We start from the raw sequence: 20,959 nt of genomic DNA on the forward strand, positions 1-20,959 counted from the left end.
CTCCCAAGAATTAGGCGTCCTCTGTTTTTATTAAAACAATCCTGCATGGCATATTACAGACAGTATCCTCTCCATCACTTTCAAAAGAACAAGAAGAGAATGAATACTGAATAATGATACTGCACTATATTAAGGTTCCAGTTCAGCAAAAATTGCACCTGTGCTAAACTTTCTATGCAGACATGACCATTGACAGGAATAGGCCAACTCGCAGGAGTCCAGTTACACAGGAGCACAGTGGGGCCAGGTAGAGCAGTGAGGCGAAGCATGAATGGAAATGTCTGCAGAATCAGGACCAGATGCTTTTATTTGTGTTGTGCGCACAGGGGCAGCACCTCTCTGATGTGCTCCCCCATCGAGTGAATGGGAGTCAGTCGTCTCCCCAGTGGTGCCTGAATGTGATGGTGTACGTCCTCATATTGGTGCATCTGAGCAGCACAGGCCAAGCAAAGGTTGACAGATCTTTTCAGCTTGCACAGGAAGTTGTATTAATGAAATATTAGAATAATGTAATGTAACAAGTTGGTTTGAAGAGCAAATGTGACCTTGGAAGTTTCTAAGGTGGCAACTGTACAGTTGCTAAGGAGAAACGACTTTTATCAGCTATCAGATGTGACGCAGTTAATATTGTTCTGGGAGAAGAGGGCAGCTGAGAGAATGATGCTGGCATCAGAGGAGGAAACTTGCCTTGTTTTTTGAGATGAAGGGAGGATGCTGTGATCTTAATGTCACTAAATTTAAAACAGTTCAAAGAGTGATGACACAAAAACACAAAGGGCTTTAGATTGCCGTAAGAGTTTATTTTCAGAAAAAATATCTGCTCACTGTGTGCACTTTTCCTTCAGTAGAGATAGACAGTGTGAGATGCTTTCATTAATCACTAAATGCTGCTTTGCTCTGAAGAATGCAGTGTACATGCTGAAACATGCTAAAGAAAACTGTCTTCCAAAAGTAGCGGGGTGCTAGACACAGCATAAGTAAATTAAATAGAACAAAGTAGAAAAGGATGCTTAATGAGCAGCTACTCAGGACATTTATGTGGCTCTAAGAATAGACTGTAGGGATAGTAGACATCTTTTTTGCTTTCAAATACCCCATGACTGGCTGCGCTTTGTGCATCTGGTCTCTCTATCACATAGTGATAAAGCAAAATTCCTTTTGTGTTTTTACGTGCTTTTTATTTCCTGAAGTTGTAGAGGGAAATTTTGCAGGGAACAAACTGCCAATTAATGCACTTTTGTCATACATCTTTTTGCCTTTCATCCTTGCTTTCCATTATTCATGGAGTGTCTTCCTAGAACTAGTCCTTTTATAAAAGCCACCGAGATTGTTTCCTTCAAAATCTTTCATCTAGACCTGGTCCTCTTTGATACTTTTGGGATATTGCCAACAGAAAAGTCCAGGTATATATGGTCAGGGGCTGCCTGTGCAAGTGTCTTAACCTTTCTCTGTCTCAGTTTACTCAAATATTACATGAGGATATAAACTTGTCTATTCTGTCTTTTTGGCTTTTATCCCAAAGGCATATGGGAATTGAGAAGGTTGCTTAGGGCCTTCTGGGATAGAGCAAGCTTTGTGTCCACAAGTGAGGACCATCTTTCTCTGCAACTGAACCAGAGGTTTCAGATGTAGCCACTGTTTCTTTGTCCTTAGTGCCGAGTCATCTAGGTCATCCTAGAAATCAAAAAAGATTTGAGGCCCAAGTTGTGGTTCTCAGAGGCCTCTGGCTCCATGTAGCTCATGGCTGTATGAGAAGCAGCTTCTCTTTAGCTGCATTAGAAGAGAAAGGCAAAAGCAGCATCGCAGTAAGAAGAGAAACAGTTGTAGGGTTCCAGTTGTGGTAGGCCGTAGTTATGCAAGCTATGCTAAGCTACAGTACCAAAAAGCAGTATGGGAGAAAAGGGCCTCCTGACTGTTGGATGACATAGTAAGAAAGAAAAAACCCCCACACTAACCAGTATTAAAGGAGGTATGAACACAGCAGGTACACATGTAAAGTTGGTGCTTACTAGTGTGTGTGGAGGTGCATGAATTTGGGAAACAAAACAAATAAAGATGAACTTTTTGACAGAGAGAGAGAGAGAGAAAAAGTTGGCACAAGATGTGAGGGGTATGCATGTATGAACACAGGAATTGGGTAGCCTGTTCCTTGTAAAGACCTAAGGGAGTGTGTATACAGCATCTCTACTTGTCAAGGGTAAGCTTCGCTAAGTTGGACTGATTGTTAATTAGAGCAATTGGTGTACTGTCCAACAACAAGAAACCATTCTGAGCTTTCGCCACTGAACATGTATTGGAGTTGTTTTCTGCGTTGCCTTCAGGACCTGGAAGATGGCTTGCTAGCATCAGACGTCCAGAATGTACAGACCACAGCAGTCTGTATATCAAAAGTAACACCAACCAGATACCATTAGAGAAAACTCTCCATGCACCTTAGAACAACAGATACATTACAGGTGATCCATTTTCAGTTAATACTTCGATACTTTGAATTAGGTTGGGGCAAGAAAAAAAATTTTGAAGGCAACAACAGCCTTGTTGGTAAGCTGCTAGGATAGAGCTCGCCCTGGACACCAAGACAAGACTGTCAGACTCGTGCAGTAGTGTTCTTTGCCTTGGGTGCCTTGATAGGATGGAAATTGATTTGACTTGGATTAAGGTTTGGTATTTGATTGGTCAAAAAATACTTGATCAATTGACTGGTCAAATATTTTAAGCATTAGAAAAATGAAGAGAGAGACTATAATCTTCAATAGGTTAGATACTTACGCTAATAAGAAAAAAGTTAACTTATGAAATATTGAAATTAAATTCTAAGTTATTTATAACTATCAGTGTTAGATAAGTGTAAATATGAATCATATTCAAGACTGAAAAGTTATTTCCTTGTCTTTTAACCCCAAACCAGCCCAAACAGTTATAAAATAAATTAAAATTAAACAGAAATAAAACACACACAGCAACTGTGAGACAAAAGTCAGTTAAAAAAAACCAGTTGTACTAAGAACACTTCAGGCATTTTGTTGTTGGCCAGGAAGAGCAGCTTTTCTATGCTGCTGGTTTTGTTTCTTCTCTCAGCAGAGTCCTGCAGCCCAATGTGGCTCAGTGGAGGGAAGGGAAAGGAGCCTGGAAATGCTCAGGAGAGAAGACAAGGGCAGGGGTTCCTTCTCCTAAATGGTGGGTGGATGGACCGGGCGTAGTGGGGGGGTATCCATCCTGACTTAAGCAGGACACTGAGGGACAAAGAGCCATGACACCTGCCCTTGCTAACAGATAACACTACGATGCAATAAAAAGGTAGGCTGTCACCTACGTAAGGGTATTTTTGGCTTCATGGAATATTTGACACTTTTTGGCTGTGGTCAAATGATGTTCAGTTGACCAGTCAATTGTCATTATTTGACTAGTCAATTGAACAGTTTCCCAAACCCAACTTGGATGTATTGTATGTAATCAGTTTAGGTGGGTTTTTTGTTTCAAGAATTCACTAGTTGCTTCAGTATTCAGCAGGTTGGATTCTCTCTTATTAGGCTTGCTTTTGATATGGGAAAGATTGAAATGCCTGCTATTTGCCTTCTTGGGGACAAGGATTTGATTAATCCACTTATTAGTTTGGAGTTTTAAAAAAATGTGTGCCTTTCGTCTTTTACCAAGAGCTTCATGACAGTCAGGTTTGACAGGTTGACATGATACAAATTCTGGTTCTCAGATCTCCTACCTTAACATAGGAACCTCTAGCTCATCTTCCAGCTCTGGGTTTCCTAATGAACACCCAGGGCCAAACGATTAATCCAAACCTGAAATCCATGAACTCTATGAATAAAAGGGGTGTGTAGGTGTTTGGAGGAGAATTTGTTTAGTATTAATATTATCCTTTTAGTACTGTTCACTCTGATTTACGTTATTCAAATGAGAGTACTAAGTTGTGGATGTTTTTGGTGGATGACTGCTAACATTTTTGCCATGAAACTTCTCTCTGAGAAAGAGTCAAACTTGAGGTTGCATGGTTCCTCCAGCATTTGACTGCTATCATTAAAGCATTTTGGAGTCTGATACCATTACTGTCAATTTGTAGTGGTATCTACCTACTGACCTACAACAGGGCTGTTCAGCTGGCACTTGTGGGCTGGATGTGGCCTGCAGGGGGCTAATATGTCGCCTGTGGGCGTCTGCCTGGTTGTTACTCCCCTCGTTACTTTTGCAGCCACGGTAGTTGGGAGTGGAGCAGTAGGAGGGGGCCAGTTTTCCCATGATGGCAGAGGACCAGGGGAGAAGGCTGGACATGTTGGAAGATTGAGGCCCCTGCAGTAAGGGAGGGAGTAGGGCTGGCACGGGCTAGGGCTAGGGCAGGGGCAGGTGCTGCCCAGCCATGGCAGGGCAGGTCAGGGCATGGGATGGAGCCATGAGCCGCTCGTCTGGAGGGCGCAGCTCCCACAGCTGCACACACCTCTGGAGGGCATGGGGGCATGTCCCCCCTGGATCTGCATGTAGGGCAAGGGTGGGCTGCCACTGTGGGCTGAGGCCAAGGGTGGTGCCAGGCTCTTCCTGGCAGGGGGTTGGGCTAGGGCTGTGCTCAGGGCAGGCGGCAGCAGCACTGGGAGGGGGGTTACGTGGGCGGCTGTGCCCACCCCAATATTTGCTGTAGTCCCCCATATTCCCCCTCCCAGTGCTGCTGCCGCCCGTCCTGAATGCAGCCATGGTCCAGCCACCTGCTGGGAAGAGCGTGGTGCTGCCTCTGGCCCCAGCCCGCTGAAGCAGCCCACCCTTGCCCCGTATGCAGATCTGGAGGGCACGCATCCCCCATGCCGTCCTGCCCTACTGCTGTAGGAGCTGCCCCCCTTGCGCCCCGGACAAGCCGTGGCTCTGTCCCGTGCCGTGTCCTGCCCCACCCTGGCTGGGCAGCGCTTACCCCAGTGCCAGCCCCACTCCCTCCCTCACCTTGGGGGCCTCGATCTGCTCCCCCCATGCCCTTTCCCTCCCCCCTTGGCTCTCCCCCCACAACAGATTTACCAGTCGAACGCTGCTCTCCGTGCTGCTGGGCCGCTTATTGGCTATTGGATTGGTATCAGCTGATATGGCTCGTTAAAATCCGCCATCGGTATCGGCCCAAAAAATCTCTATCAGTGCATCCCTAGTGTGGATGTTTGGACGGGCAGCATTCTGTTCTTTTCAGATACCCGAGATGACCAGATTGCACAGGTTTGCATTCTGTTTCTGGATGTGTACATAGATGTTCACGTGGGTAGGACTCCACACGCAGGAGCAGAGTGCCATTCTGTGCAGGAGAGCCATTCTTAGGGCTCAGACAGTCATGTAAACAACCAAACTTAGTTGTAGGGTAAGAAAGGGATGGGGTGCCATCCTCAGTGTTGAAGGGTATCTATTTTAATGGTTATTACTATTAAAAATGTTTGTCTTTATTGCCATTTTGAATTGTGGTGAATCTAGTCTCCAAGTCTTTGGGAGGTAGTTATTTGGATCCAAATGCATCCTTCAGAGGAAATGATTCTGTCTTCTGAATTCCAGATGGGAATTAAGTGCACACATTGACACAGCTTTATCAGGGTTTCAGGTCTCATTAGAAAAACAATTCGACAATTTTTCTTTAACTGGTTTTCTTCAGTCAAGCTCTCTCAGGGATTGCTACCCTTAGTTAATTTCCCAACAGTGGGGATCTGTGCTGATACTAACAGATGACGGAAAGATTTCTTAGCTAGTCCATTCAAACCCAAGAATTACCGTGTAGATTGACAGCATAGAGTCACGTGCCTTAGCTGACTATCCCAGTTCGTCAGAGTCAATGCCATAGATTCCGATTTAGTAGAAAGAAATGGACTGGGGTTGAGGCTTCTTGCTCTTTGTAAGGCTGTTGATCTGAGCCTTCAGCGATGCAGGGGAACAGATCCTGTGGTGGGATCTGACTTTGGTACCGAGAGCACGGGAACTTTCTCCAAAGACAGTTGCTCTATGCTGTCAGTTTATTCAAGGAACTACACTACTATGTAAGTACACTTTCCTTGAGCACTTGCTTTGAAAATAATTCTCTCATTTATAAAAGATTGCTTTGGCATTCGTCAAAAATGTAAGTTTAATATATTTATTTCTGAAGTACCCATAAGTGTGTCTGTTGTGTTGCAGGCATTTGAGCTTGCAACTGGAGATTATTTGTTCGAACCACATTCTGGTGAAGACTATTCCAGAGATGAGGGTATGTATCTTTTGAGATGTTACACAGTTTCCCAGAGATAATCACAACTTTGTAAAGTTTTTACTAGTGGGGTTAATTTTTGGATTTGACTGAACTGTTCATTAACACTGTGTTCTGGTTCCAGAATATAAATTCACATGTTTTTCTTTTTAGTTTTAAGTCCCATGAATAGCAATAGGTGGGCAAACCTCCTTCAGCAGATACACTACTCTTGCTTAACAGCATCCTGAAGGAAGTAAACTACCTCCTTGTAAGATCTGCATATGTGTGAAAAGCTGACTGAGAATGTTTCAGTTACAAAAGCAACACAATCGAGCTCTATAGTTTTCTCTGTTTTAAGATTGACACTGGAATAATTTTTCACAATTGTGTATATTTGATTTTAAGTAGTGAATTACTAATTTTTTTAAAACCAAAATTAACTCCTGCTTCCATCTGTGTACCTGTCCATTTCCATGCTTGTTTGCTTGTAATGCCCTTTGCAGTGGTAACGTGAGCATCATTCATTGTTCCTAAGTGCTACTAATGATGCCAGAGCTCTGCTGATCCTGGAAACCTCTGCATGGGTTTGCTGCAAACATTGTTGATTTAAAAACTATTTCTGATTTTTTACTAATTCCAGTTTCTTTCCTCTTCTTTTTATCCCATCCTTTCCCTGCCCTTCCCACTCCCGTGTCCTTTTTTTCTCTCCTTCATAGACCACATAGCACACATCATAGAGCTGCTAGGCAATATCCCAAGGCACTTTGCTCTATCTGGAAAATATTCTCGGGAATTCTTCAATCGCAGAGGTAGTACCTCTTCTTTTTGAAAGGCGCCGTGATGCAGACAGAAGTGGAATGGCAGCTGGTGGTTATAACACATACCACTAAGAAGCATTTTCTCAAATCATACATGCAAAATTATCCTTGAAGAACAAAAATTTACAAATGAAAAAACAAAAACCCATAGAGCATTCCATTGCCTTTGTTTTGCCAAACTTATTGAAAAAAAAAAACCCATTGCGTATGTATTTTAAATCGGTTAATTGGCAAAATCTTATCTTTTCACTGTCTTTTTGTTGGAGAAATTTCCGTGAAAGCACATTTCCAAATTCCCAAATTTCCAAATTAACCATCCCAAGTGGAAAGCCTTGTCTGTACACTCAGTGGTGTTTATGGCTTTTTTTGAGGAGGACAAATCTATTTCTGTCTGTACCGGGCCAGTATTAGTGTGTGCATGCAATGTACTGATTAAACTGTTGTATGTTTCTGTTTTGCTGGCAATATTCTCCAATGCAGACCACATAGCATTGATCATTGAACTGCTGGGAAAAATCCCTCGAAAATACGCTATGTTGGGGAAATATTCCAAGGAGTTTTTCACCAAAAAAGGTAATGGTATTTATGCAACACTAATTTAAAGCATAACGCTAGCCAAAAGGATAAATTATACATTCATGTGTGGGTAACGAAGAAATATATCCATTTAAATGAGAAGATCGTGTTAAAGAAGAGCTTTATAAGTGTGAACTCACCTTTCCATGAAGAGCAAAAAGTTGCAGAGTAAAAATGATTTCACTTACCATTTATATTGTGAAACAGTGGATATTAAGCAACATTTTCATAAAGCATTATTTAAATGTATAGATAGCACCAAATGCATCCTAATGTAAAATTAATTTAAATTTATATTCTCTGAAATTTATCATCGGATAATGCAGTCTGACAAACATTGAAAGGATTTAAAATACTCTTGGGGAAAATAACTGTTGTTCACTTTTTACCTTATGCTGTTCAAACAGACTCTCTTTCTAAGGGGTAAAACAAATAATAAAGAGAAACACAAAGGTTTTATGTATTTCCTGCCATTACCTTTCCATTCTAATAAGGGGAAAACAAATACAGAAATAGTAGTTGTGTGACACAGATATGGACAGCTCGTGTCTTCTGTCTCAATAGCATTATTTCACTTTTAACAGTATCAGTATTATTTGTGTTGTGGTAGTATCTGGGAGTCCTGTTCATAGCCTGGGTCTCCATCATGTTAAGTGCTGTACAAATATGAAATAAATTTAATACTAAACCAGTATGTGATGTAGTACAAGAACTGGTTTTGGTTAAGTTTCTTTCATTTTGCCTTCAGTTAGGTTAGCAGAATTAAACTAGTATATGCCTCGCTTTATAACATGGTGAATTGTTCTACTGTCAGGCTGTAGTACCTTGTCTCTGTTACTTGCTCGTATTTTGTTGATTAAATTCTTCTGATTGTAATCTCTTACACTCTGACAATAAAGGTTAATGTCTTGAGAATTTCTCTCTTCAGTAGATGCAGAAATCAGGCTAGCACCAATAACAACTCAGCATTACTTCAGATCTCATAAGTGAACTCATTGTGGAAAGTGGTGACGTCTGGTGGTTAAGCAGGGATAGGGATTCCTGGGTGATGTTCCTAACTTCAACACTAGCTCACTGTGATAGTCAATTTAGTGCACACACAAGGTCCTTTTTTGTGTCTTCAGAATGGCTGTTTGGGCTTAAATACTAGCTTAGCACAGTCTGACCAGCATTTTGTAAAAACATAGTAAAAACTTTGACATGATATCAAAATTAAAAACGTGTTGCAGTGCTTCTGGTGCACAGACAAGAGGATTTTATCATTGAGGACATCCAACTATTTTTGATCCTTGGGCAGTTGGTAAGATTAAAATAAAATGGTAGTAAAGATTTGTTTGTTTCCAGTGCGTGTCTCATTCCCTTCTGGGAATTCCTGCTGCAGATTTATACCCCTGGCCTCTCTGCATGCCCCTCTTTGGCTCTGGAGTCTTAGAGCAGGCGTAGATCAAGAACCAGCCGTGACTTCCTTCATCTCGTGGTAGTGGAAGAGTGACGTTGTAGCTGTGGTGGGCCAGAAATAATGCAAGAGGCAAGGATTTTTTAGGTTGTATCTTTTATTGGATCTACTATGTAGCTGGTGCAGAGTTAGACAAACCTTTTAACGCAAAACATTTTTCCTCAGGTCTGATCATAAGGAGCTAAGGCACAAAAAACCAGGCACCTTAAGAAATCCTTACCTCTCTTGCCTCATTGTCATTTATGGTAGAATCCTTTATTGCTCTTCTGTCTAGCTAATAAGGTTGGTCTGTTGGAGTTCACATTAATACTAAAAAAACCCCGTAGTTGTTAGAGCTTGGGGGAGAGGAGCTGTTTATTTTCCTTTGCAGGGAGGGAGGGGACATGGGCCTCTTCCTTGGATCTCTCAAGTGCATTTTAACAACCACTGCAGCTGTGGGGCACTGACAGTCCTCATCCCCTGCTCTACCTGTGGCAGGTTAGGGTGCTTTTGGCATCTTTCCACACTATTCTTGTACAGCAGGGTTGATTGTGGGCGAGGACTTGAATGGGATGGTTTGCATAGGGATAATCCTGCCGTGAACAGAGGACTGGACTAGATGACTTCCTGAGGTCCCTTCCTACTCTGCTTTTCTGTGATTCGGGGTATTCTGGTGGCGGTTTTTCTAGGAGCAATGGATCTGATATTGCATCTTTATTAAGCTGTTCATTACCAACTGGTCATTCTGTTTATATCAGTTACTTTTGTTAAATCTGATTCTGCCAGGAAATTAGGCTTTGGAAATGCCAGTTGGAGAATAATGTTTATTAAAAAATCAGAAGCCATTTTTAATTTAAACATTGTTTAATTTTTTTATTTCAAATCAGAAATTTTATTTTCATCCCAGATTAGTTACATTCTTTTTAATGTATAGCTGTAAATTGCTAAACTTGGGTTTACCCACTAGTTTTAGTTTCTTATAGATTGGAGGCAAGGATTTCGTTGGGTGGTATCTGTTATTGGACCAACTGCACAGCTGGGATAGACTTAGACAAACTTTTGAATGCAAGAGATCCTTCGTCCCAGATTGGACACACAATTGTTTTGTTTTTTTATAAAGTTTACACTTAAAATGCTCAGGATAAAACATCCAAATTCAAAGCTGATGAACAGCTGTATTGTGAGAAAAGCATGAATTCAACAGAAGACTGATAAGCAAATAGACATGCTGCTGTTGTGCCTAGCACCCCCTGCTGATATGTCAAACCTTCTCCAAGTTAAGAAAGCTGAAATGTGTTGGTGAGGATGCACACAAATTGCAAACTCTGCTGGAAGAGGCTTTGGGGCCTATGTTAATTAGGTGCTTTTGGAATATCTCATCATTAGGTGCTGAAATAAGGGTTTAGGACTATACATTTAGACATTTTAGAAAACATTGCCCTCTGTATAAAAAAAAAATTACAGTCCAATTGATAAATGTATTGAAGGTATACATAATTTCTCATCACTAATGGGGGAGCAATTCTGTTCATCTTGTTTTGAAATACCAAGTATTGTGCCAAAAAAAATGATTTAAAAAGTAATAAAAATATGGTGGCTGGTGATGGAGCAAACAGAACTTTAAGCAGCAAATAGTTTCAGGGAAGTGTTCAGTGAACTACTTGTCGATCATTCATGTGAGCAAAATTGCAGGCTCCTAGTTTTCAGTATTTTGGGTGAAATTGAATTAAAAGATAGTCCCAGTAATGACATTTTTATAAGCATTTATAATTCAGGTCATTATCAATTTAAAACTAAAGGCACAGTAGCACAAATATTCAAATCAGTGTCACAAAGCCCTAGCCTGAGTGATAGCAAGGATTTAAACAAACAAAATCTCTCGTCCCTGAAGCTGTGATACAAGGGATTTGCAACAGGTCTGTGCTCTCCAATGAAGTGCTTCCTACTGTGGGCTTTATCACATTATCATTGCTGCTTAAGCTGGTCCCTAAGTTGCTACTTGTGGAAGAGACAATGAAAAGACAGCTCAAAGATGCCCCCAGGAGCCCTTCCTTCAGACATTAGGCTGCCTCACATTTAAGGGATTTGACTACATCTAGACAAGCCATTGGAGGGCACTGTTAAAGCAGTCTCTGAAGCTCTTTTGATGAACAAAAGGGCATGGAGAAAGCTGGGGAGGCAGAATTGTAGTTGAGGATTCAGTTTTATAAAAAGGGAGTTTGCTACCAGTGGCCAGCAGCGTCAGAAGAACCACGGGTCTTATGCTGGTTCAGTGCCAAGTTGCTGGGTGTGGAAAAGTAGGGTCTGTAAATCAGAGTCCACTTGGAATAGAAATACGTATGATTTAGTTGCCCAGACCTAAAGAAAGGCACTTTATACCCAAAAGCTTGCCTAGCCTCTCTCTCAACTACATAGGTGGTCCAATAAAAGATATTACCAAAAAAATCCTTGCTTCTGACAATAAGGACTTTTTTGCTGAGAGTAAATTGAACCTGCTTTGCTGTAGTTTAAACACATTATTTCATGTTGCTCTGTGTTGTGAAGTGGCTGCACTGTTTTGTATGACTGCTGAGGGGTCATCTTAATTTTTCAGATGTAACTATGAATATATTTCCTTTTGTATGCTTAAATTGCGCATTTGGTGTTACTTAGAGATGGGCGAGGGTTCCGTTAAATAAGGAAGAGTTACTAACTCCTTTGGAGTCGAGGCTGAATTCCTGGTACAATATATCATTTTTCAACACCACCTTTTTCTTACGAAAACCAAAATACTTATGGACCACAGCTCTTCCTAAGGTAAAAAGGGGAAAGTTTAGTGACTATCCTGTAAATTATGTCAGAAATGTGAGGATTTCACTTCTCCCATAATTCACTTTTTTTCAAGGTTTTTTCTAATTTTTTTTGGCTTATATCCCTGAGACGTTTACAAATGAACTTCAAAGTTCATCAATTCAGGGCGTTTCTAGATTTGGGGGAATATATAGATATTTAAAGGTATTATAATGGGACTACAAAAGCATATCTATAGATAGCTGTGTGTGTTTGGAAGTTCATCAAACCCACAGGGGTACTGCGCCAGACTTCCGGTTTCACGTGCACCACATCTGGTGATACGCACTTCAGCTGTTGCAGTTAATGCCAACTGGCCAAAGGGCTTGATAGCTAGGACTGACCAACAAACAGAGTGGGTGTGCGTACTCTGCCCTCAAAGGAGCAGAAAAGATGAAAGCACGTAACGGAAAAGGGACTGCTCTGGCAAATGAAAGTGAGGAAGCCACACGGAGATGAGAAATGGGTGTGATGGGGTCCGTTTCCCTGCAGGTTGTACACTGCACCAGTCACTTTGCGGGTTGCTGGCTGTCACTGAGCAAGTTGCAAGCATGTGGGCCTGGAAGAAGCCTCCTCAGTCATCAAGTTGTTTCCACCAATACAGGCACCACGTCCTATCATTCCTTTCATAAACTACTCCGCTCCATCTTAAAAGCAGGAGAGATTTCTGCTCCTCTGCTCTGACTATCCAGACCCTCATTGCTTTGATATTTAGAAACCCCTTCTGAGTTCCAGCCTAAGTTTATTCATGGCCCATTTATACCATTTTTTTCTTGTGCCAACATTTTCCTGACATAAATGGTTCTCCTCACTGCAGCATTAACTCGAATGCATCACATTGATAGCTTACAATGGTAGCTTCTTCTCAGCTGTTTCCGTGCGATGAGCTCCCAGTTTGTAGAAGTTAATAATCCCGACATGCATGACCTTATTAGACTTTGTAGTATTGAATTGCATCCCATTTCTTTTACTCTGGTCCTCAAGGACATCCAGTTTTGTGTACAATACCTGAATTAACTTGGGTATTAGCCTATATTTGCTAGTCACTTTGTGCTAGTTGCTTTACTGAAGGCCTGACAGATGATGTCTACCTCATTTCCTGTATACAGAATGAGAGATCAGGTTACCCTGGCATGTTCTGTCTTTGGTAAAACTCGAATTGCAGTTCATCTCATTTTCTATTTAGTGACACGCATTTAATTAGTCTTACCTTCAAAATTTGTATTATTGAGGGCAGACTGAGGGGCCTGTAGGTGCCCACCCCCCTTTCTTAAATATAGCTGTGTGTTTGCTATTTCCCATCTTAGGGTACATCTGCAACTTGGTAAATTTGTTAAGAAGACTTGCACTGGACTTGTGGCTTTGTTTGAGTGAACTGAGTCGGAGTTTTGTTGCCACCTCAGCTGTGGCAATTTACACCGTTATACCCCCATTCCCCTTGTCCATCCTGCACTTGCCCCCACAGTTTACTTCAAAAACTGAGACAAAGTATTCATTTAGTTTTGGGGCCTACACTACCTTTGCTTTTATCATCATCTGTTAAATATTTTAAGAATCCCAGAAGAATTTCTGTAACGCCCCCCTCCGAGCTTCCCCCTAAATGTTGTAAGGAGCTGTGTAGCCAGCCCTCCCCGAGGGGCTATTATATTTTCCTCAGAACATGCTAACCTTATTTGGAAATTCAAGTTCGGGCTCTACTTTGCAACAAATAAAACATTCAGAATATACCAACAATATTAATTTAGCCTCTGTGGTGAGATGTTGGGAAAAGCCAGGACCTTACCCAGAGACGTCACACTTTTTAGACACTGATGTGATGCATCTGTGTAAGAGATGGACATGGCATCTCAGGAAGGCAGAAGGGCAGAGGTATGTTGTTTGGAGGGCCACATTTATAATCAAATACGTGCCAAAAAAGTCTGGTGGATCCCAAGTCTGGAATCTCTAGGCTTTGGCAGGTAGTGGGGCTGGGCATTCATGGTCCCTGTGGGGAAAATGACAACACTGGGAACACGTTACTTGTTTCTTCCTAGGGATTCTGCAGTTTTTTTTCAGCACTACGGTGAAAACTCTCGTGTGTCAGGGTGGTGATGGCAGCATTTCTCACTGGGAAACATCCCCTGGGTTATCTTTAATCTCATGACTCAGGTTTTCTTTGCATATGGTCAGCTAACAATAGGTTGTGCCACAATCAAGGCTAAAGTAGTATTTGATACGAAGACTTATCATTGCAGTTTGCATTTCTTTGCCCTGAGTAGATCCCGCTAGCGTTCACATTTTATTCATCTATCTTTCAGAGGCTAGATCTTTTCAAAATTAATCTATTATGTAGATTGGTTAGGGTTGAGATCTGAAAATAATTGTACGAAGGACACACATGTATGTGGATTGCCAGTATAGATAGTGCAGCTAATTCAAGAAGGAACCATGCCTTCAGAGTATGTGCTTTAAGAATAATTTTTCATTTTTGATAATGACCTAAAACATTTGCTGTGTTTATTTCTAAGGACTGCAGTAAGTTACACAAACCTGCTTTAGTAGATATTCTGTGCAACGGTGTTCTGGATATGATGAATGGAAGTGACTAAATAACGTAAGCAGAAAGAAAATTGATAATTGGCTTTTTCTAACATAATTCATTTTTCCATGCAGGAGAACTCCGGCACATTACCAAGCTGAAACCCTGGAGCCTGTTTGATGTACTTGTGGAGAAGTATGGGTGGCCTCATGAAGATGCTGCACAATTTACAGATTTCTTGATCCCCATGTTAGAAATGGTCCCAGAAAAACGAGCTTCAGCTGGAGAATGCCTTAGGCATCCATGGTTGAATTCTTAGCAGCCTCAAAATACAGTGCTAAGCCAGCAACCACTTTCCATTGCATCAAACCTAAATGGGGACTATCACAAAACAGGATCACAAATGAGCTGGCTTCATCCTCAGACCTTTATTTTGCTTTGAGGTACTGTTTGACATTTTGCTTTTTGTGCACTGTGTTCTTGGGGAAGGGTAGTCTTTTTGTCTCCAGCTAGTAGTTTACTGACCCACTTTCTTCAGAAAACACTTACCGTGTCTTTAAGCATTGTTTCTTGTGTTGTGTGGCATTCAAATGTCAATTTTTTGAACAAAAAGTACTTTTTCCCCCCAATGTGTTTTGCCAGGTTTTGTAACTATTTATGAATAATATTTTAGCTGAGTATTATATAATTTACAAGCTTAAGAAATTATCAAATCAGTACTGAGAAATGGCAAGGAATTGTACAATTTTATCTTCTGGCAAAGGGACATCATTCTTGTATTATAGTATATGTAAATGCACCCTGTAAATGTTTATTTCCATTTAAATATGGGATGGGGATTCAATTTCAGAGTAAAGCTACTAAGTTTTAGAGAGCATTGTAGCATACAAATTGCATGTAGTGAACTTCAACTGCTTTAAAGAGTTGTGTAAACTTTCCATCTGCAGCAGTTCCCATTCATTGGATTTTACACAAAGTGGCTCTGGTTTACAAGATTTCATTCCCCAAATGGCACTTTAAAGGAAGGCTAGACTTCTTTCTACTAAAGTATGCATTATCATTTAGCACTCCCTTTTAGAACTTTTGCCTATTTTAAGTGCTTTTAAAAGAGAAAATAGCAATTTCCCTTTTAATGTGATAGTGAAGATATGGTACCAGATGGTGTTGCCTTTTTTTAAGCACTGTAAGTTGTACTATACTAAGAGATTAAAAGTGAGCATGGGAAACATTCTGTGTAGAGTTACTGCTCTTTTACAAAAATGTGTGCTTGGAGTCAGAGTAGATACAAAAGCAGTTTTGGTACAGTGCAGTCAGCACAATTATCTGACGGTACGGAGAGATCACGCTCATTCCATTCATAGCTTTACATGTTTTCTAAAACAAATTGCACTAGCTTAACTTTTTCCCATGAATTAACATATATAGAAATAAGATTTCCCTTTGTAAATTGCACGCAAAACTTTTAAATGTTTCCTAGAAAAAGGCTAACTAGACTCACTCATAGGCAATACAGATTTTAGAATGTAAAAATATGGAGATGTATTTTGGCCTCTTTTAGAAGTCAGTGGGATGAATGTAAGTTTATTTCTGGTTTTACATGTTAATTATGGTGCCACTTTTTCTTGACTCTGTCCATTTGAAATTTATTCACATGCCTTTGCAATAACTAGATTGTGAGAAGGTAGCCCTGTGTTGTAACAATAACAAATTGTTTGAGGTGCTTGCAGTTGTCTAATTAAAGTGTTTTGTTTTTTCAGACATTGTGCTAGTCATTGGAATGTTTGGTAGAGATAAATCCAGCTGCGCTGCAGTCCCATTTCCCATTATAGCTAGCACAAATTAAAAGAAACATGCTAAAATGGCAGTTGACAATTCTTTTGTAAACTTATAGTATTTTGTTAACATTTTACCTACTCAGTGACAGCAGACTGTACAGCAGTGGAAACAGTATGTCTCACACTTAGCTCACCGCTTGTTCAGACATGTCAGACTTGAGAAATGGCATTCCCCAGGGCTTGCTCCAATTAAACAAACATTCCTTTCCCATTTCCTTATGTATCTCCCTCCAGTATATTTAAAATGAAAACTGTTAAAAACCTCTTAGAGTGAAATACTAAATGCTACTATTTAGAAGGAACTCAGCCACAGCAATGTCAACAGTTGGGTTTCAGATCAGATAGCCTGTGTTTATCCGCTCTTCAGCCACTTCATGCTGGAACATCTTTTTAGAACAGCAAGGATGATGATGAGGACAAATGCTGCACTAGAAGCCAGAGAAGACGGAGGTAAAATCATTTTCAGCTTCGCAAGTGGAGTTACCTATTGATTTGTAGCTGCTGCTCAAGTGAACACGTATTCTTTGAGTACAGGAGGGAAAGAAAAACATAAGAATCAACAAAGCCCACCATTTAAAATGCACCAAATCAAGTATTAATACATTGCAACTCTTTGTAATATTATACTTCTCAAAAAAATCCTGTGGTACTACATTCAGTCAATGAAGGTGACTTAGTGCTATCTCTGACTTAGTTAAGCTCCTACTCTTCCATTTTTCAAAAGCTCTAGCTGTTCACGTTAAAATGACAAAGACTGCTGCTTGCACAATGAAGATGTTTGCTCTGAAGCTAGGTGATGGACACCTCACATGGGGGGGTGGGAAGAGTTTTGCATCCGTCTCTAAACATCATACTAAAAGGTGTAGTGTACTGTGAATATTATGATGCATGTCTTGGGATATGTCAGTCACTTTTTCAACGCTAGGCCCTGGTTAGTGGTCTTGACTGAAAACTGTTACTTATTCAGGTTTGGTCAGAGCTCACCTAAATGCTGATATTTTTGTGACTAAAACATCAGTTTAACTTCTAGCCACAGGGAAACGCATGAATGAGAATGTTCCCAGATGAGTAGGGAGAGCATTAGGAATTGATCTCGTCAATCCAGCACCTTGGATTGGTAGTTATTTTATGACAAAATATCACCTGCTAAACTATTTCAGTTGGATAAACCAGGTTTTTTTTTTTTATCAGTAAGAAGTCTTCGATTCCTTGGAAATAGAGTTAAACAACATGGGGGAGAGGGAGAAACTGTCACAGCCCCAAGTTAAAAACAGTGACATGAAACACCTTGTCCTCCCACTAGGCTTCCGTTTAAAAAACGAAGTAAGAATCCTGCCTTTGGGTCCTACAGCATAAAACATTGGCACACATGGCAATAATATCTTTATTGCCACTGAGTGATATTATGCTGCTTATACAATAAAAACAAAACACTGAACTTACTGTATAAAAATAATCTAAACTGTCTAGCTGTATGGTTCATTCCACATGTCATATTCTATTTTAGTTACAAAAACATACCCATCTTTCTCTCGTAATAACAATATGTAACCCTCATAAACAAGTGGACATGGATTTTAAAGTACGGTGTTCTACACATCTGAGCTCATTTTAACATTTCTTAAAACAAATTTAACAAAACCCCACTTAAGTAATGCATATTGCAGGAAGAGGATTTTTTTTTTTTTTTTTTTTAACCTTTATCCCTTCTCAGCCTCTTGTAGGCTTAGATCAAATGTACTAGTGTGTGTGTGGATATTACAGTGGTCAGTCATCAAAAGCAGAAGTAACAAATATTAGAAAAATGTTTGGTATAGATTTAGTTGATAACTGTACCAGTGTATGAATATTCATATACAATACAAACTGGATGGATTTAGCTTTGTATAAAGTGACGTTTCAGTAGACAGACACTACATTGCAGTATTTCTAGTAGTTTCTCTCATCACTGCAGTGTATCCCTTAAGATTAGAAGGAAAAAGACAAGATAATACCCCTCATGGACACCTTCAAGTATAGTGCAGGAAGATGCAAAAAAAATTGCAACTGGTCAGTTTCTTCATGCAGGGAGAGTGAAATATTTGCAAAATGGCAACATTTTTAAAGGCCCAAAACTAGTGCCACAACTTGCAGCTGTAACAGTTACGGCAGTTATTAAATATTTGCACACACATTTGCTGCAAATTGTTTACCCTTAAATATACCACCATCTCAGGACAACTGTATTAAAACTGACATAGTTGTGATTTATTAACATGAATTAAAATGCCCAACCAGTGCTGCAATGTGACAGTATATTAAAAAAATTAAAGATCATATACTGTACTACTTCCACAAAGATCACACATTTTTTGCAAAAGAGACCTGTCATTATGTACAATACTATATCAAATGAAAGAAGCCTTAAGCAATTTTACACGCAAAAGAAATACAGTATTTACAGCACTCGTCAGACATTAGAAACAGTCTATACATTAAATTACATTGTCTGCAAATAACTGATGAAACAAAAAGCCATGGCCACACCAAACTATAAAAGTCTGTATTGCATTGGTTTCTATCTATTTGCACACAAAACTGTTGACAGAAGAAAATGAAAAACCTGTTAGTGCCATCACTTAGCTGTGTACTTATTTAATTACATATGTATAAAAAGTAATATAGAAAACATTCACTAAATGAATTTAACTGCAACAATAAAATTTAAAGATTATGCAGCATCAAATCTACTGCCAGAAAAAACAGCTGGAATGTTCACTTACAAAATAAAAAGAAATACCTAATACTGGCTTAACAGCACATTTTCAGGAATTTTAAAAAGCAAAAAATGGAAAGAATACAATGAAAGAGCACTGGTGTTTGCTTTTATACAAAGTATCATGTACAAGCTTTAAAAAGTACCTTGAACAGGTACATATGAAATATACACAGTTTATCTTACAGAACATTTTAAAAATGTTTAGAATGAAGGGGTTTGTTTTAATGCCATCCTGAACCATGGTAATTGTTCTGAAAAGTTGGTGGCACCTGTGCTCTGTGAATTGGAATTTGTCCAGGCACTGGCGATGCCTGCTGAGGTCCTTGCACTCCGTGGGGCAGGGTAACAGAGCCAGGATGAGGACAGAACCCTGAAGCAGTAGGTGTTGGAATACTGTTTGGTCCTTGAGGCTGGATATGAGGACCTTGACCTGGTAGTGGACAGTGGGGTCCTGTTCCAGCAGGCTGATGTTGAGGTCCAGGGCCCAGGGTTGTATGATGTGGGGCTTGTGATGAATAGGAAGATACACTTGAATGAGCATTTGAAGGAAAATGGGGGGGTCCTTGATGAGAGGTGTGATGTAACCCTTGTGCTGATGCTGGGTGGTGCCCAGAGCCTAAAACGTTGGAGGGTGGGGGTGGGGGTGGAGGAGGAGCTGAATTCACTACATGCTGGTGTTGTGCTTGCAACCCTTGGTGTCCTGTTGTGGGATGAGGAGGCTGATGGTGGGGTAGCGGACCTGGTGGTGGAGGTGGAGGTGGCAAATGGTGACCAGCAGCTTGAGAATGAATGTGCGATCCAGGAGCCACCGCCACTGCATGAACTGGCCCTACAACATGTGCTACAGAATGCTGCTGATGGGAACTTTGCTGCTGTACAAGATGAGGTCCAGGTGCAGGTGGTGGTGGCGGTGGTGGAGGAGCAGCAGATGCTGAAGCCTGATGATGAATACTGGGGTTCTGAGATGGCAAAAAGTGCCCTGCAGTTACATGGTGTCCTGGAACTGCTTGCTGGCCTGCAGCACCAGGAAGTGCTTGATTTGGCCCAGATGAAAACACAGTTTGTTGGGGCATGTTACCCTTTAGCTGACTATAATTCTGAAAGTTTCCAGAGGGCTGCTGGTTTTGATAATAAGTAGAAGGAGGTGGAGGTGGGGGTGGAGGTGGTGCACTGCTGTTCAGATTTTGTTGATTAAACTGGCTATAAGAAGCTGAAGATTGTCCTGAAGATGTCTGAGTAAATATCGTTCCACTAGCCTGCTGCTGATTACTAGGCTGCAGGTTCTGTGTGGCTGGATAAAAACTTCTGTGGGTCTCTCTCTGAGGTGCTCCAACTTGAGGTGACTGGGGATGATGAGGTCTGTATGGAGATCCCAACTGCTGAGAATGAGGCTTTGGTGACAGATACCCATGCTGTACAGGTGTGTGGGGAGTAGATGACTTGGGAGGATTTTCTACATGAGGTGAAGGGGGACAATGCAGCTTTAAAGGTGCAGAAGGCAGCTTTTGTGAATGTGAAAGTTGCTCACTCGAACTGCGCAAATGTGACTGCGACGGGTGATTTTTTGAAAGTGCTTGGACGTTATTTGTCAGCTGTTTCTGTTGCAGCTCAGGTTTTGGATGATTCAGGTTCTCAGCCTCGGGTGCATTAGCAGCAGCTTCCCAGTGGGGATCTGGCTTTGTGGGGGTTTTCCCAAGTGACTGAGTTGAAACTCCAGAATTTGGTGAAGAAGGCTGGATGAAGAGGAAAAAACAAATCACTGCAACTCCTATACAAAGACACACTTGAAGACAGATGTATGTATAAAATAATTCTGTTTGCTTCTTTTAAGAACTGTAGCCCACACATTGTTTTTCCCCCCAGAAAATGGCAGTGCTGGAAGTTATTTGCAAGTAACAAGGTTGTACAGATTTGTTTCCTTTCTGTGGCATGAGCATGGGTTTTATTTTCTCATTTATATAGTCAGAGACAGTAGCAAGCCTACGTTTAAGCAGAGATAT

The 20,959-nt window shown here is 40.8% G+C and overlaps 2 protein-coding genes across 11 annotated transcripts in view; one reads left to right on the forward strand and one right to left on the reverse strand.

The window, feature by feature from the left end:
* The window catches only part of SRPK2 (SRSF protein kinase 2), a 389,922-nt gene extending 373,684 nt beyond the window's left edge, over positions 1-16,238 (forward strand). For 4 of the 6 annotated variants that reach the window (XM_019509441.1, XM_019509442.1, XM_019509444.1 and 1 more), the window contains 4 exons: positions 6,139-6,208; positions 6,907-6,999; positions 7,489-7,581; positions 14,501-16,238. In XM_019509441.1, the coding sequence (XP_019364986.1) occupies positions 6,139-6,208; positions 6,907-6,999; positions 7,489-7,581; positions 14,501-14,685 (441 nt within the window). In that variant the 3' untranslated portion in view covers positions 14,686-16,238. The remainder of the gene's footprint in view (positions 1-6,138; positions 6,209-6,906; positions 7,000-7,488; positions 7,582-14,500) is intronic. The other 2 variants (XM_019509446.1, XM_019509445.1) reach the window with 2 other exon arrangements.
* Positions 16,239-18,426: 2,188 nt separating this feature from the next.
* Positions 18,427-20,959, reverse strand: part of KMT2E (lysine methyltransferase 2E) — a 112,974-nt gene continuing 110,441 nt past the window's right edge. For all 5 annotated transcript variants that reach the window (XM_019509437.1, XM_019509436.1, XM_019509435.1 and 2 more), the window contains one exon: positions 18,427-20,692. In XM_019509437.1, coding sequence (XP_019364982.1) covers positions 19,181-20,692 — 1,512 coding nt within the window. In that variant the 3' untranslated portion in view covers positions 18,427-19,180. The remainder of the gene's footprint in view (positions 20,693-20,959) is intronic.

Source organism: Gavialis gangeticus, unplaced genomic scaffold (genome assembly GCF_001723915.1).
Source record: "Gavialis gangeticus isolate Ggan-Ray unplaced genomic scaffold, GavGan_comp1, whole genome shotgun sequence".
NCBI lineage: Eukaryota > Metazoa > Chordata > Crocodylia > Gavialidae > Gavialis > Gavialis gangeticus.